Below are 17,846 nucleotides of genomic sequence, written 5' to 3'. Positions count from 1 at the left end.
TTTCTGAAAAATGCCAATGTGTACATTCGCATCAACTCTCCTTCCGACGCCATTAGGTTACAGTGTGTTAGCAACGCTGTTATTGATGCGAATTATAATTAAATATATTATATAAATTATAGCCAATTAAAACCGACAGAAGGCAAATCATAGGCAAAGGTGAAAAATCCATTTTCGGTTTATAAGCGGGCAAGACAGTCACCAACCATGTGCTGCTCAACGATAAAAATACAGTAGCCTACATATACTGTATTTTACAACAACACTTAACCATATGTATAAGTTCATATGTAGCTTTGGATGAAATAGCGACACTTGTGGTAAAAATATACACGAGCGGTGAACATATTGTCACGGTCACATTCAGATTAAAAAGAAATGAGCACCGCCTTTCAATATATCCCCATTTTTCATCTTGATTCTTACCCATGTCCTCTTTCTGGAGCAACCTGCATCTTCCTTAACTGGCACATCATTTTTTTTTTTTTTCCAGAGAGAGCTCAGTATTGTTCATTCGGTAATCTTACCAATCGACATGTCATCATCATTACTCTCTCTCTTTTTTTTCTCTTTTTCTTTTTTTTTTGTATGTGCGTGAGTATGTGCGTGCGTGTGAGTGTGTACTTATTAATTCACCTAAAACCTATTAAAAATCCCATACCGTTCCCCTAAACCGAATACTTCAGAATCCAGCTAGAGCCGTGAGGTTGTCAGGAAACCCGAGGAAGGATCAAAGAAAAGAAAGGAAAGTGAAATCCAGCACCGACCAGACATCACCTACTACCCACCGGGTTACCAACCAGAATCTTTCACCAACCCCAGAAACATCTAAATTCCAACAAAGGGAAAACATCAAGATTGGCTGGCAACCAGTTCAGGGTGTACCCCGCCTACTGCCCGAAGCCAGCTGGGATAGGCTCCAGCACCCCCGCGACCCTAGTGAGGAAAAGCGGCCAAGAAAATGGATGGATGGATGGATGGATGGAAAACATCAAGAGACCAAAGGAAAGACTGAGGAAAGGAAGGAAGGATAGATGAAGCAGAGTGAGATCCACAGACATCAGCTTCCACCGATTCAACGACCAGAGGAAGAAGCAAATTGTGTTTGAATTTCGATAGATGCTGGTGTGGTGGATCTGGCATGCATGAAAACAATGGCCCAATGATAGTATAGACTATTAAAATAGGAATTACCCAAAGCTGTCTGACCAATGGCAGACATTATTCTCCTCATTACAGGCCAGTATCCTTTACTTAGTATGCAAAAGTTACCATAAGTGATGCCAGCATTTGCCAACAACTGAAGTTTCATGATGGCTTTTGGAACAGCAGTAGCTGAATGGTTAAGAAGAGCACCAGTTGTGGATGTACTGTGGTGCCCTTGAGCAAGGCACCAGAAACACTAAAAAGCTCCCAGGCAGTATTGTGAGGCCAGTTTTTCAGTGTGCACTCCTGCGCCCGGGAAAAAAATATAAAAACGTGATTGAATCTTCAACAATAAAGATTATCCTGAAAAAACAAACATAGATTTTCCTGTACATGGAAATAAATATGAAATGCATCAAAATGCATTATACGTACTCTTTTAAAGACAAGTGTGGTGTAGAGTTTTGGGTACGCGTGCACAAGCGCATGCACATTTGTGAGTGTTTGTATGTCTGTGACAGCAGACCTCCCCGAGGAGCACTAGCAATCACTCCATTTGGCATCTGCTGCCGCGCAGCTTATATTGTCATTCCCCAGTTTAAAGAAACCTTGAACAGCTTCAAAGATCTTTTCAAAGCCTTAATCCTAATAGGTCGCGGTTTGTTCTGTCACATCAAAAGGGGGGGGAAGCGGAGTTAGGAGGAATAATGCATCCGGGCTGGCAGAGATTCTTAAGGGCAGAAGATTGGCAGAGGATTTGCAGGGCTGAAATCGGAAATATCGGCCACAGAATGCCTGCTGTAATAGATATGAAATAGGTCTTCTCAACAGCTTGAAAGGATGACATTTCCAGAAAGTTTGCCATGAGAAGGCCCTTTTATTCCCCGCCATCTATCTGCGTTTGTACTGCCACCTTGTCTATAGTGGAAGTTTGCAAGTGTCACTCTGACAGGTTACAGAAAAGGATTGGACAGTTTCGATTTTTTTTCCTTCCACCTCTCGCACACCCCCCCCCCTTTTTTTTTCTTCACATTGCCGCTGAGAGACCAATTGAGTCAGAAGCTATTTAAGAAGACTGCCTTCCACCTGGCACTCAAGTTATAAATACTTACATTCTGCACTTGTTTCATGAGCCTATTCTAGTTTGAAGTCTGAGCCTTCTTTCACAAGGCCCTTTATCATTTATAACCCAGTATTTATATTTTTATCACACTAAAGCCACTATTTGTTGTTGCAATATTGCCTATACCTCCACCAGCAAATACCAAAATAAATAAAAAAAAAGTACAATGGAACGTCGAAATCCACATTCTCTTCTGTGGTTGGTTGACTTACAAACAAATGCTCCCATGGGAAATAAAGTAAATTAATTTGTTCCACGCTCAAACTGTCACCATCATGAAATCTTAAGTGTGAGCATTTGAGTTGAAAGTAAGAGGGCGGGCCCCTTTGAGAGTGGGGGATTGGGTGGCTGTTATGGTGCGATTTCAGAATGGACCCTAAATAGAGGCTGATATTTTTGGGGGGAATCCTGCGGGAATGGGAGTCAGCTTTACTATCACGGAATTGGGACAGGACAGGATAAAAAGTTCACGGGAGCAGACGCGAGCAAGATTAATTCAATATCTAGTTGGGAAGTGGGGGGTTAACTCGCACATTTGCATAGCCATTTGTATCTTTCTTTTCATATGAATAAATTACGTACGTATACGTTTTTTTTTTTTATGTAGCTAACTGCCATAATGGGAGCAGTACAGTTGTGGGAGTCATTCAAGCAGGGCTGGACAGTTTTTGTTATCGCTGGAAGTAGAACGGGCAGGATTTTTTATTTTATTTTTTTAACTATTGTCCAGGACTGGGGCAGGATAATATTTTTGCTGTGGGAATGGGATGGTGTAACCTGGAGAATTTTTTTTTTTTTTGCCATACACGAATGAAGTGTAATTGCACATCCACTACAATTGGGGGCAGTGGTGCTCTCATTTATTTGTTTACAAAATTTCAGGCAAACTGATGCACTTCAAATCTTTTCTATGACGTATTAAAAAACATGTTATTCTTTGTTGTAAGTTGGGCTGTATTTATTTCGTTTTTGTTAGGTGCATTCATAACAATTTTATAGACAAATGATACCATTTATAGTTGTGAGCAGAGAGTTGGGAGGACCCCTTGGGGTAATTGAAAAAAACGGGTTGAAAGTAACATTTTCAAGAATGTTAACTGTGACACATTAGCAGTAAACCACTATATAATAAAACTACACTAAAGTAAAACTACTCACTCTTTCACTAGATGGAATTGGGCAGTCATGTATGTGTTTGCAGAGTCGTACTGTCCCCTACTGGCAGTTTTAGTCATTGCTGGATTTAATTTGATAAACTATAATAAGCTATTACGTTGATGGCAATATAGATGGCAATTCTACGTATATGCTGCATGATTGGCTGTCATACATTTAGCATCTTTTTGGTGAGACTCAAGTGTATGAAATTGATTATTAATTGTATCGCTCATATTATCCAAAATTCTTATTTCGTTTCTACGGTATACCGGCACCCTATTTCTGTTTGCCGTCATTCATACTATTATATGGTGACATCACACAAACAATACACTTGCAGATTTCATCCTCCAAATGCTCACTGACCTGTCAAACATGACAATGATACTAATTTAGTTTGAATTTGTAGCTATATACAGTATTTTCTTGTTATTTTCTTTACTTCTTTTGAGGTTTCCTTGTACGGTAGTCAGTCTAACCTCCCATGACCCTCAAGCAGTAGCAGAGACCTGTCTCTCTTGAACCTTAATTGAATGAAACCCAAATGAACATCATTGCTAACCTGTATTTTATTTACGGTTTTCCAAAGTCAAAATCATTGACATGACAGCATTTAAAAACAAGAAAGATAGTGGCGGCTTTTGCGCTGTTTGCGTGTCAAAAATCATCGCAGGTATTTTACAAGATAAGACGAAACGTTTGCTTTGACCTCAGCGTGAAATGTGCTTGCGACTCGGCCGATAAAGTTGAAATCAAGTCTGCCTATAGGTGTGAGATGTGCTAGACCATAAGTGTCACTTGTGTGTTTACTCCTCACCTCGCTGACACTTTATCAGCGCTGAAGGTGTCTCTCGTACATTTCGCCCTATCGACCCGGCGGACAAAGAGATCGGCTCTGTGTTTTAACAGCGCACAAGTGTCCAGCTAATTAGGTGCTCATGGGAAACCGAGCATTGATTTTCTGTCTGCCCCCCAGAAAGGAACAAGGCTGTTTGTCTTTTTCTAATGATGCACAGCGTACCATTGATAACAACGATAAAAAGGCCAGAGGTGTAACATAAGTAAACCTGAATGCACTATACCCGTGGGAACCCATACTTAATGACGCCATTTAATTCTATTGGCTTTTCAGGAAATATATAGGCTGTTGCTGTGGTAGAAGTAAACAAAGTTAGTTGGGGAGGGAGCTACATTGTGTTGACTGAGAAAAAACATTTTCCAGAGAGGAAAAGGCGTGAAATCCCTCTTGTGCTTGTTATTGCTTGTTATTTCACAGTCCTGGGGCTTCAGTTTGGGCCATAAATAACACACAAGACAACAAATACAAACATGTCAATGCACACGGTTTATACAGTAGGAGAGTGAATTTTGCCAGAGAACTTATTAATGACCTCATGTTGTCAGGATCCTCTGCTAGAATATAAATCCCACGGAATACATTGTGTGTGTAGTATTAGCATTGCATTTCAGCAGCAGCATTTTTCTAGAATATAAACTAGCCAAAGATGGCATCTACTTCCCATAAATTGTGTGTGAGGTGGGAAACTTGGATTTGCTGGGCAGGCGGAGGATAAATAATGGTTTCAGTATCATGTTGGCCAGTGTAGCAGCCACCTGCTGATCCGGGCGCACAGGTAGAGCCAACAGGGTGACACACGGCCATTCAGTCCGCCAGCAAACTAATCAGCGAAAAGGATGAACTCCAAGCTTATCGGATGGGGTCACGGATGTAGGTGGAGGAGGCGGTAGTGGCAGAGCAGGGATGTTTTTATTTATTTATTTTCCGCACACTAGTGCGAGACAGGCCCTCGAATGGGAGAATGCGCAAATCTCAATGTACGAGGTTGGGAGAGCGCCAACCTCGAGGAGGTGAAGGAAGCTTGCTGTGTGCCGCCCACACAGGAACTGAACTTGTGACAGTCGGATGTTAACACCCTCGGATGATATCATGATTTCTTGCTTTCACAGCAAAATCGGCAGTGTTAATTCAACACCTATAGAGTTGAATTTAACACTTCAATAGTGTCTATAGTGATCCACACTAAATGTAGTTTAAAAAAAAAACACTTTTGAAAGTTTTATTTTTTTACACCAAGATGTTGATAAAACAACTCTGATGATTGATGAAATTTAACTTTAGCCAACACTGGTTAGTGTTGATTTGATACACGCTAGTGTGTAGTGTTAAATTACACTCTAAAAACAGTTGGGTCAAAAGTAACCCAATTATGGATCAAAAATGGACCGATCCACTTTATGGGTCAATTTGACCCAATTTTCTGGGTTGTTTTATACATAATTACCCAATTTTTTTACCCAAGGATAGGTCCTGACCAATATTTATGACTTGTTTTACACTAAAAAACAATTTATTGACTCAAAATTGGGTCAAATTGACCCAAGTAGAGATCGGATTTTTTAGTGTTTTACACCATCTCGTGTTGCACTTTTTTAACACCCAAAACGAGTTGCTTTCATTAACACTAGAAATGTTAATATTAACTAAATATTTAACTGGTAGAGAGTGAAAAAATATAGTGCCAAGTTAAACTCCCAATTCTTTCCCGCAAACTCTAAAATATTACTACATTCTTTAAAAAAAAAATTTTTTTTAAGTAGTTAAAGGGACAAATTAACAATTCCACCACTTATAACAGTGCACTTCACAATAACACATCTAATCAATGGCCAACCAATCCTCAAGCACAGGTTACACAATGTGAGTGTGGTACAATTAGTTTTTTCATCATCGTCAGTGTTTCCCAGTGATAAGCGAGGAGGAGGAAAATGGCGCTGACTCGTCCCTCTCAAACTAAAGAAGTGCAGGTGTGAAAGCGGAGCTTAATTACATCTTTGCAGAGCTGATCTAACACTGGGTGATCAACTACTAACTAAACAACACCCACTCTGAACACCATTTAACTTTGAGAATGTTAAAATTACACTTCAAGAAATCAACTCCCCAAAATGTAACCCTGAAATTTTAATACTCCAATTTTTGCTGTGTATATGACATTTGAAAGATTTGTGATGGAAAGATGTGAATTTTAATCCACAATAGATATGGAAGGTTCAATTATTACAATTGTGTGACAACTTGAATCCATACTGCAAGAACATGCTCAAGTATTACATTGTGTCTGAAGCATTCCCCAACAACCGTTTCATTCATTTCCCAGATAAACGTGTAGCCTTTGAAATGCAAGGCCGCCGAGCGAGTCTGTAGTTCGGCTTTAAATTCAAGAATGTCTCAGTACGGAGACACGCCGTTGAATAGAGGCATTATTTCAGCCCCTTAACTGATCACCGCTGGAAACCAGTCGGTATCAGCTTTTAAAGGCACACGGCTGTAATTCAGGAGGCGATTTCACATCTTAACAGAATCCAATTAAAAAACGCAAGCGTTTCAATTAAACGTCCCCTGGCTTGTCGCTACAGTGTCGCATCACGAGTGAAATTGGAATCAGATTAGGGAGAGAACCTGAAGAACTATTTTTCAGCTTAATATGGATCACACATTCCAAATGGAAACCCCTGTCATGCATACCGCAGAAGAAAAATCGCCTTTCTTTGCCAGAACGCGTCATTTAATTCTGCGGGCCTTATTAATTTCACAGCAGATTACCTGCGAGATACAAAATGCTGTCAGCAAAGAGTTTTAATTAAGTAGAGCATATTTTGCAGTGAGTACCTTATGTGAAACAGTTGCCTTATAATGCTCTTGTTTTAATTACTTCAGAGTGCCCCCTCATTAACCTCTATGGAAATGTGCCCCAATCCACCGTCTACATCATCAACACCAGACTTAGCAATTGATATACTTTATCTATACACTACGTGATGTACATTTATTACACAGCTTCACCTTTAAAAGTAGTCATTTAACTGAACCATTTGATATAGTATTATAGTTATTTAGACGTGTTTAAGTTCAGACAGAATGTTGTATGTATGGTTGTTGTGCTATGAAACTTGTCTTTGATTGCTCAGGGCACAATGACGACCCCTGGTGGTAGCTGAGATATAAGATAGACACGTTCTTTGTCTTTATTTTATTTTATTGTGGATTCGAAAGTGACACATTATTTTCAATATTTCAGTAGGATTCAAATAGTTGCCAGTAAGGTGCAGTATTGTTTTATTTTTCAAACGCTTCGCTTTACATTTGAGTAGTGAAGCTAATTTATTTTTACTCCTTTGTAATTTTCTCCAAAAATTAAGTGTTAACTTAAATTGATATGTCATCAAAGTGTGTGTGTATGTGTGCGTGAAAAAAAGTGGAATGATTTGACAAGAAAATATTAATGTCAATGTGTCTTTCTTTTTCTTTTTTTTTTAAATAGTCTGTTAGGTGTCTAAGCAGACCCAAATCCAAATATGGTACCAAAATTCAAACTATATTTACCTACTTTATTTATTTATTTATGTATTTATTTGTTTATTTATTTGATTTATTGTGTTTATTTTATGTGTTTTATTTATCTATATATGTATTTATTTATTTATTACTCTGTGATTTTTCTTACAAACTGTACATTTTCAATTTGACCTTTTTTTCATAATTGAGAGGAATTTGGAATTTTAAAAGTTTTTTTTATTTTTTACTCAGACTATGTGAATGGGGGGGAAAGGCCACTGTCCACACCAACACTGCTTTAATGTGGTTTAACTGGATACATTAGATTTTAATGGCACTTAATTGTGGAAAAGGGAAATCCATAACCACATAAGGAGAAAAGTCAAGTATTTCCAAGCTCTTTGTAGGAACAATTTAGAGGCGACAAGTGCTTTTCAAACCTTGGATTATAGGCAGCCTGGCCGTTGAGAAGAGCAATGTGTATTTGTGAGGCTGCAGTGCCACCCTTTGGTCACGAGGCCTTTAAAACACCACCAACTCTAAAATCCATTTTCAACACTGTCATCTTGTTCAGGGTTGCGGGGCGAGCATATTGCCCATCTGACTCCGGGCGAACAAAGCGTATTATTCTGTATTTTTATTAAATGTTCCTTGAGAACATCTACTAGACTGAATCTCTATAGGTCTGTGTAAAACAATGTAGCATCTAATTCTCATAAACCATACGACCTCACCTCACACACTTGCAGGTGCAGGACAAGCGGGGAGAACTGTGTCTCACCGTTGTTGTTGAAAGATTATCGATGGTCCATGTTATCTCAGATAATAAGCAATAAGCTGCACTTGAACAACAGGGCAGGTTTGCCAAGACTGAGCGATGATTACGGCGGTGATTACTCCTTCGTCAGAATGGCCCACTTCAGATAATGAGTGTCATACCAAACTGCAGGCCAAAGGCGGATTTGACTCTTTTCACTCCTTAGCTTCAGCTCTATCATCGCCTCTTTCATTTTCTTTCAGCAATCTTGACAAAGAGACACAATCACTTCAACACTATTGTCACTGATCAATATTTTCCAGTGTTCACTTGAATAAATCACTTGCTTCTTTCTCACACAGTCATAATTTTCAACAACGTAAGATTTCACCTCCAGTTTTACTATTGCCTTGACCGAGAATATGATATTGTTTCTTTGGATTATATAACCTCTTGTGTTCTGCAGTCGTTTACGTTACTTTCATCATTTTATTTCAAAGGACTTTGGCGCCCTCTTTTGGTGTTTCTAGTGATTCGTTTCGTTTAATAGTAAGTGATAAATAATAATAAGACAAAAATAAAACGATAAATAATGTATCAGTTCTGTTATAATTATTATCTATGGAAACTACTGTAATGTAATTTCATGGGCATTTGATTAATAATATTAATAATAATAATAATAGATAAATGCATTATATTTAATCTGTCTGACTTAACAAACCAACCGAAAACAATTTAAAGAACACTAATCACTTTAATTTTGTTCTACCCAAGTTTACTTTTTTTCTGCTGGACAGCTCCCTTGAGTTGCACTCTAAAATCAGTTGGTAAAAGTAACCCAATTATGAATTAGAAAATGGACTGATCCACTTTATGGGTCAATTTGACCCAACTTTCTGGGTCATTTTATACAAAATGACCCTTTTTTTGGACCCAAGTAAAGGATCAGACCAATATTTACGAGTTGTTTTACACTAAAAGACCAATTTATTGATTTTTAGAGTGTGATATTAAAGTCATGAATGATGCAGTGGACCATAAAATCTTGACAATTTAGCTCTGTAACACTGGTCTGTCAAAACAAGCCGTTTTTTGGTTCTCTAATTATACCTGCCTGGAAAATCACAATTTATCAAAAGTGCTGGACTTTTTTCTTCTCTCCTTCTTGTCAAAACAGGTGTGCCTCAGGGCGCGCTATTGGGATCTCTGTTGTTCTGCCTGTATGTAAACAACATATGTGACAATATTTTTTGAGGTTATATTTATTGTATGCTGATGATGGAGTCGTATGTTGCTAATTCACTTTATTTGATAAACACCTTCAAAATCCTGCAATCAACTTTCGATGTGGTCCAACATTGTGTAATGCATCTTAAACAGAAGGTAAATATAATAAAGAACTATTGCAACCACTCCATGGAGTGAAATTGAAAGAATCCGTTCATTAAGTTTTGGAGTATCGTTATTGATCAGAATATGTCCTTTCAAATGCATATTGAAAATCATGTGATCAAAATAACTCAACATTTTTGATATCCACAACAAAATCTGCTTTTCATTCACACAAATTAGTGGCATCGAAAATGGGGTCCAATTTATCATTGTTCCCTGCATTTCTTTACTGGTTAAGGTAATAGAAATGCACTCTGTATTCCATTGATTAACATCCATCTACGTACATGGACATATTTTACAACTGGTCAACTTTTATATATAAAGCTGTTCCCCCAGATCTCTGTAGGATATACTCACAAATCAAAGTCTGTACTGTGATAACTTTATTGTATTTTATTTGTATTTTCACTTTCCCCAACCACTTCGTCCAGCCCCTCTGGGGGGGTTCCCAAGGCGCTACCAGGACAGCCGAGAGACATAGTTTCGCTAACATGTCCTGGGTAATCCCCGGGGCCTCCAGCAGTCTAACCAGATGCCCGAGCCACCTCAACTGGCTCCACTTGGAGTTGCAGCGGAGGACCAGACTCTTCACCCTATCCCTGCAAAGGAAACTCATTGGTCGCTTGTATCCGGGATCTTGTTCTTTTCTAACCTCATAGGTGAGGGTAACGTAGATCGACTGGAGATCTGCAACTCTCACTGGAGCGGTTTTCAGCCAAGTGTGAAGCGGTTGAAATGAAAATCAGCTCTTCCAAATCTGCATGGTCCTCAGCCAGAAAAGGGTGGAGTGCCTCACCGGGTTGGGGAGATCCTGCCCCAAGTGGGGGAGTTCAAATAGCTTGGTTAATATAATTAATTGATTAATTAAGAGTAAGACTAAAATATTTAGTTGTATGCATTAGTCTACTATTATGTGTGTTGGTAGATGTACTGTTTTATGTTAAGTGCATGGCACTGAATTAGAATATTAAATAAAGCTGCATTTATTTTAAACATAAACACTAAAATGTAGTAATTCAAAAGATGAAGCTTGAACTTTTTTTCAGTACCATAGGCTACGTCTTCTCAAACAGAGTTGAATGGCAAAATTGACAACAGGTGTTTGATCCATAAATGGACCGACCAAGACATTTTCACATTCATTCCGCTATCGTATCTATTTAAAGTCCTCTTCATCATGCTTTTCACATGTTAATATTGAGCTTAGAGTATTACAAGTAATTTACAGTGTCATCAGCAGGGTACAACAGACAATGAGACTGGAAAAATCACAGCCATGTAGAAGTGGACGTCCTTGGAGAATTGGATCAAACACCCCCTTGCTAGATAACAGCAAGCTGTGCAAAAAAATACAGAACCACTGAACTGTTGGACATGTATATTCACATGTTTAGAGAAGATTAAATTATCAAGTTACATTCACTTGTATGTAAAATTTACAGTGCATTTTAGGTTACGTCATTGTGAGAACACAGTACACGTATCTTACGTCTAAAAATGCGTCACGACCGAGAAAAGTTGCTGTTGATCAATTTGATCCAGTCTCTACTTCAAAAACTAAGAAGGCTATCAATACCTTAATTTTGTGTTCTCATTTTGGTGTTTTAATATTTCTTAGTGTAAGACCCCTGGCATACCCCCCCCCCCTTTTTTTTCCCCCCTTTACTGTTATTGTGAGATTGTTGTGTATAGTGATGATGATTGTTTGCTTAATGTTAGCCATGTTTGGCTTTTGATTTCAATTTGTTAAATAAAGCAATAATAAAAAAAAATCACATCTGGTACCGACATCGAAAAATAAATAAATCAATTTGATCCAGTGACTTTCTATTTCAAAACACCAGGAGGCGCTTTGGAGCCACGAGTCGTCAACCGCTATTGTAACCCCCAACCCCCACCCCTGTCTATTATGTCGACTCGCAAAATATAGATTTATGTGTATTAACTGACTGTGCCGTAAGAGCTACTTTGCGTAGTTCAATTGGTGGACAATTTACTGCGCGATAAGTAGATTAATTGTGTGAAAGGTGTCGGATAACAATGTTTATGCAATGGAATATACAATAAAATAGCACGGGTAGCCGAAAGATTAAAGTTGAAATTAAAACTGTCCACACGTTGACTGAAATGTAAGGTTTTAAATCAGTAGGCGTCGTCGTCACTAGTCAGACCACTCCTCGCTGTCAGACGCGCTTCCGTGTTTACACTCCAGCCAGAAAAAAAAGAGGGGAGAACACTGGCGGCTGTTGGGCGAATGTTTACTGAGCAAGCATCGAGTGGTGGTGAGGGAAGTGACAGTCACACTGGAGCTTCGGTGTATGGTAACAACACAGGTGATCGGCTTCCACGGTTGCAATTTACAGCGGAATGTTCACTCGAAGGGGCCATGGAGACGTCAAGAAATCTACACAGAAAGTTTTGGACCCAAAGAAGGATGTTCTGACGCGGCTGAAGCACCTGCGCTCACTGTTGGGTGAGTGAAATCGATGACACCGTGCTTTTTGATGCTGCATCGCTGATCGAGGCTAAGCTAGTCGCGCTAGCTAACTGGCACAAGCCGACTGTCTTCATCCAGGCAAGCGGGCAGGTTGTCACTGTGCTCACTCGATTAAGCCGGCTGACAGGTTCCGCTCATGTCCAGAATTGCTCGACTCTGCACTCTGGCATGTTTATCTCGCCGTTCTCGCGTCCGTGCATTTTGCTTGACGTTAACAATAATCCATTGTGATGCAACGTGGGTGCTAGCTCCCCTGGCTGCTAACGAGGCTGACAATGCTAACTGACGGTACCTCGTTAGGGCATCAATCTCAGTGTTGCCTGTCACGACCATTGTTTTCATTCAGTCATTTGTCTTTACTGATGACATTCATGTATGTCAAATAGTTAACAATTACAAAAGTAGAAGGCAATTTAGGCTTAAAGCTCAAATGAGAATACAAATAGCTCATCTTTCTTGCCTGGAGCAACTGACAGCAAGTTGCACAGCATTTGAAAATAATACTACAGTTGCTGCAGTATACAACATTTTGTGCACATTTAATCTAAAGAGGAAGTTCATTATAAACTTTCACATATGAGCACATAAGAGTTGTAGAAATCTTTTTGCCAAACAATTACAACAGTGACCTAACATTTACTGATCTAGGGTACATATTTTACATTAGGAAAAAAAAAACATCACCAAACGTCAAGTGCCTTCTGATGGAAGAGCATTTCATTGGTTTTCCTGTCACTCTCCATCCCTAGCATAGCTAGTTCAACTTTCTTTGTTGTAAAGAATAATTTTCAAACTGAAATTGAATCACTGACCTCTCAATCTCGAGACCGTATGACATTCTTGTAAAGTCCAATCAACATTTCATCTAACCAGGAAGTGAATTCTATACATTATATATAATAGGGGTGCAAGTGCAACCATTAATCGATAAATCAACAATTAATTGATTGACAAATTAATTATAGCTCAATAAAAATACAATACAGATGCAAAAATCCAGTGGCAATAATTACATCCATGCTCCTCTACCAGTGTCTTAAAAAAAGTATTTGGAGGTGATGTAAACATGCAACCACAAAGAAGTACTCTTACTGCAGTAACATTAACCTTAATTCATTGTTCATACAATGTTAGTGTATTGTGCAAGATGTGTGTCAAAAATACACATACTTGCTTAAATTCAATTTAATTTCAGTGAACATTGAAGCTAGACACCTACGTATCGTATCGTAGGAAGACTGCTAACATATGGTGGACTCGATAACACTTGCCCTTAACACAGATAAATGTGGGTCAGTGTGTACTTGGGGACATTGTGAAGATGGAGACAGTGGACTAAAGGGAATTATAGGCAGCATAAATGCAATTAATATCAGGGCTAGGGGCGCTGTGTTTCATGAATCTTATTAAAAGTATGACTGAAGACCATTTTTACTACACTTAAGTATTTTGATATACCGGGGGCCTGCAATTAAAAGTTAAGGGAGCCTTTTTAGAAAAAAAAATCTCTTTATTAAGCCAAGGTAAGGAACATCATAACATATTGAATGCATTATAACTAAATACTGTAGTATTCGTTGTGGTGGTCATGTATTTGGGACAGACCTTTATTTTTATAAATAATTTTTTTTGCATGAAATTCATTAATATATATATATATATATATATATATATATATATATATATATATATATGTCAAGGGAGAAACCAACCACCAAGCTATTTGCCCCTGTAGCACTAGCGACAGACTTTAAATATCCTTTGCAGTTAAATATTAAATGTCCCTGTGTGACTGATAGCACCAAATGAAGTGATGCAATTACAGTAAGTCGCCAACTACTGTATATGTGTTTTCTGGGCAAAAAAGACTGGTGTCATTTTTTTTGTAGATTTTTTTTCAAGAGTATCATGTGACGTTACTTGGAATGCAGTCACTTTTAAAGAAATTGGCAGCACAGCGGACTACTGGTTAGAATGTTTTTGTCACAGTTGATTCGTGTTTGAATGTTGCCCCTGGTCTTCCTGTTTGGAGTTTGTATGTTCTCCCTTGCTTTTGTAGGTTTTCTTCAGGTACTGTGGCTTACTCCGATCTTCCAAAAAATATATTAGATGAGCTGAAAATTTCCAATTGCCTGTAAGTGTTAATGTGTGAATGGTTGCTTCTATATACTACAGTTGTGCTTGCAAGTTCACATACTATAGGGGTATGTAAACTTATGAGCGTACTGCATGGTGAGACAAAAGCTTAATGCCCATAAAAAACAAAATTCTGTGGCAATTCTGATCATTTCAGAGGTTGAAGTCGACATGAGTAGAGATGTGCGTGTGAATTTTGGTGACGATTCATAGCATTTTTGTGTCCATAGTGACGTTTAACTTTTGTACATTTGCAGTTGTGTTTTTTTACATACCCCAAGGGTATGTAAACTTTCAAGCACAACTGTATATGCGCCCTGACATTGACTGGCAACCGGTTCAGGGTCTATCCTGCCTCTCGCCCAAACTCAGCTGGGACAGGTGACTTTAGATGAGACCTACAGTGAATAAAAACAAACTATTGACATACAAGCAAGCTGAACTGATGTGCATTTGATGTTTTTATATTTTGAAGTACAACATTATATGTTTGTTTAACTTTCTTCCTTGCATGGGGACTTTCCTTGGTTTATTTGCTAAGCACTCACGTGGGAGGAGTATCAATCCTCCTGACTGACCAAACTGTTGTGAACTGTTATTAATTAAAGCATTCATTTTTAATGCAAATCACATTTTTAGGCTGATGCATTTCTTGTGGATATGCACTTTTGCTCAGTTTAATCTCTTGCAAAATGTATTGTTGAAAGTTTCACAGTAACCAGGCCTATAAGTGAGCATCTGCTATCTATTTGGCTTGTCCCAGTTCTAACCCATTTGCAAACACTTTTAATGACATGCTGTTGCTGTTGTATTGATTTAAAATATACTATTGCCCCCTCATGCAATCTGTGACGTCAAATGCCCCTGTAATGCACAAAAATTCTGGAACAGTTGTTTCCTGTGCCATTTTACTGCGCCGGTCCTGAGTTCAATGTCATGTGCATTGCAACACAAAGTGGAGGTCAAAACAAGACTGTCTGACTGCATGTTTTTCTTTCCCGTGTGTGCAGTTAAAGATAAAGCTAGTCTGTTTGTCCAGTGGTAACAATTGAGTAGTGCAGCTTACATGTTCTTGCCACCCCCACCAGTACCACCCAACCATCAGTGAGTCCACCATGTTTTTAGCAAAGGATTTCCTCCCAGTGCTGCTGGTTCCTGTGTGGACATGAAGCACTGCTGAGTGATGCTCTAGTGTGCGGTACGAGAACTAATGGGAATACTGCTTATGTTGTTATATTTTCATTAAAATAGACAATTCATTTTGCTGTCGTGGACTGTGTGTGTTTGCTGACTGGAAAATTTGTAACGCCAGCAGGTTTTTAACTAAAAATAGACTGATATGTTGTTGTTTTTCAAGGCTGATACCGATTATTTGTAGTCAAGGAGGCCAATAGTTGATATTTGGAGCTGATACTCATTTTAAGTACAATGGACAAAAATATGTGTCAAACTTAGAACGCTGCGATTGGCTGGCAACCAGTTCAGGGTGTACCCAGCCTACTGCCCGAAACCAGCTGCTATAGGCACCAGCGACCCCCGCGACCCTTGTGAGGACAAGCGCTTAAGAAAATGGATGGATAAAAAATGCAAAATCCAATTTCCAACTTTTAACTTTAAAATGTGTGATTGTTAAAGCCTTTTGGTTGAACAACTTTTCAGATTTACAACATCTTGTGTTCTGATTTATTTATTTATTTTTATAGGCATCGTTGTTATACAATTCTAACAAAAAGTTGAGGAAAAGTTAAAAAGTTAAGTGAAAAATTAAAGAAGTAAATACCATAGATTCCTATTGTTTTCTACAGTAAGAGTAAATACATTTTTTCCAAAATGTCAAAACAACTTAAATGTTAAACTTTCGACATAATCTTTGTTCCAATTTCAAACAATAACTCTAGGTGTCCAGGGTCAGAAGCATCTATTATGAAGGTAACTGAAAATTAAAATACCAGTAAACAGTTCCCTGAGGTTAACACAGTTAAATTGAGCTTTTATTGGCCGTCATATTTTATTTTATTTTTTAAAAAGGCTAATGCCGATATTTGTCAAAATGCCAAATATTGGCACCAATATCCAGTCTATCCCTATTTTTTTAAACATAACGTTGCCCATAGTTCCCTTGACTGGAAAACGGTAACAAAAAAATACACATGAATTGAAAGTCATTACCTTTAATGTGGGAAACCTCTCAAAATGAACACCCTAAAGGTCAAGGTACAGATTAGAAACAGACTAAAGTCTTCTAGAAAAAATATGTCTCAAAAGTCACACAAAAACTCAGAGATCATGTGTGATGCCAGATGTCTTTGTTTACCTTTTTGAGGTGATACCAGAGAAGAGACGAATACCATCGATGGCAAGAGGAGTGGTTAAATTGGCAAGGGGAATGGTGAAGACGATCTGAATGTAACATAGGTCTATACTGTAGGTGTCAGGTCAGGTCAGAGGTATAGTGGAGCAAGGTTATGATGAGCAGAAGCAGTCTTCTGAAGTCTGGAGTGGACCATATTTTACTCAAAGCCAGTGTAACTATTGCGAGGGTAGGTGCATTGCGTTGGACGGATGGGGTGTTTATGATTATGTAGACAGCTAAAATCTAGATCAGTTGTAGCTTACAGAGCAGCTTTTCTTTGAGACCGAAGAGGAGCGGTTTTAATTTTGCAGTAATCAAATCTGGAAGTTACAAAGGCATCGACGTGATAACTGTGCTACTTGAAGATATAGATAGATACCAAAGTGAAAATAAGTGGAGCGAGTGATGTTATTGGTATGAGCTTCAATGATAGTGTGATCCAGCATGACACGTTGACACAGCCTTTTGACCTTTTGACCTTTTGGCAGGGGCCTACTGCATGATAGTTTGGGCAAAACTGTCGTTGCATTGGCCCGTCATTGGTGGATGTCCACCTTTCGCCGAGTGCTTCCGTATTTTCGGCAAGTGCTTCATGACGCGAAGCCTCGAAAATACACGGACTGAGCAGTGAGCACCGTCTGAAGCAGGTTTACGTCCTCTCAGCACGTACATTTTTACGAGGCTTTGCGTCTTAAAGCACTCGTCGAAAATGCAAAAGCACTCGCCGAAAGGTGGGCATCCGTCAATGAAGGGCCGATGTAACACCGGTTTAGCCCAGCTCTGCAATTGTCAATATGGAGAGAAAAACTGTGAGCTTTGAAAAGGTTCAACTTGGTGTCAATGAGACATTTCATTGCTGTTGGATTTGAGGAAATGATGACTGGACATGATTTTATGAAGGCAATCTTTTATTACGGATGT

General features: G+C 38.7%; 1 protein-coding gene across 6 annotated transcripts in view; it reads left to right on the top strand.

The window, feature by feature from the left end:
• The first annotated feature begins 12,053 nt into the window (after nucleotides 1-12,053).
• ralgapa2 (Ral GTPase activating protein catalytic subunit alpha 2) overlaps nucleotides 12,054-17,846 on the top strand; it is a 113,085-nt gene continuing 107,292 nt past the window's right edge. For 4 of the 6 annotated variants that reach the window (XR_013288657.1, XM_077547096.1, XM_077547369.1 and 1 more), the window contains exon 1: nucleotides 12,054-12,412. Coding sequence is in view for 5 of the 6 variants with exons in the window: in XM_077547096.1 (XP_077403222.1) it covers nucleotides 12,307-12,412 (106 nt within the window). In the remaining variant the exon portion in view is untranslated. The remainder of the gene's footprint in view (nucleotides 12,413-17,846) is intronic. The other 2 variants (XM_077547284.1, XM_077547457.1) reach the window with 1 other exon arrangement.

The sequence above is a fragment of the Vanacampus margaritifer genome, chromosome 1 (assembly GCF_051991255.1).
Source record: "Vanacampus margaritifer isolate UIUO_Vmar chromosome 1, RoL_Vmar_1.0, whole genome shotgun sequence".
NCBI lineage: Eukaryota > Metazoa > Chordata > Actinopteri > Syngnathiformes > Syngnathidae > Vanacampus > Vanacampus margaritifer.
This window is presented reverse-complemented; position numbering and strand designations above follow the sequence as displayed.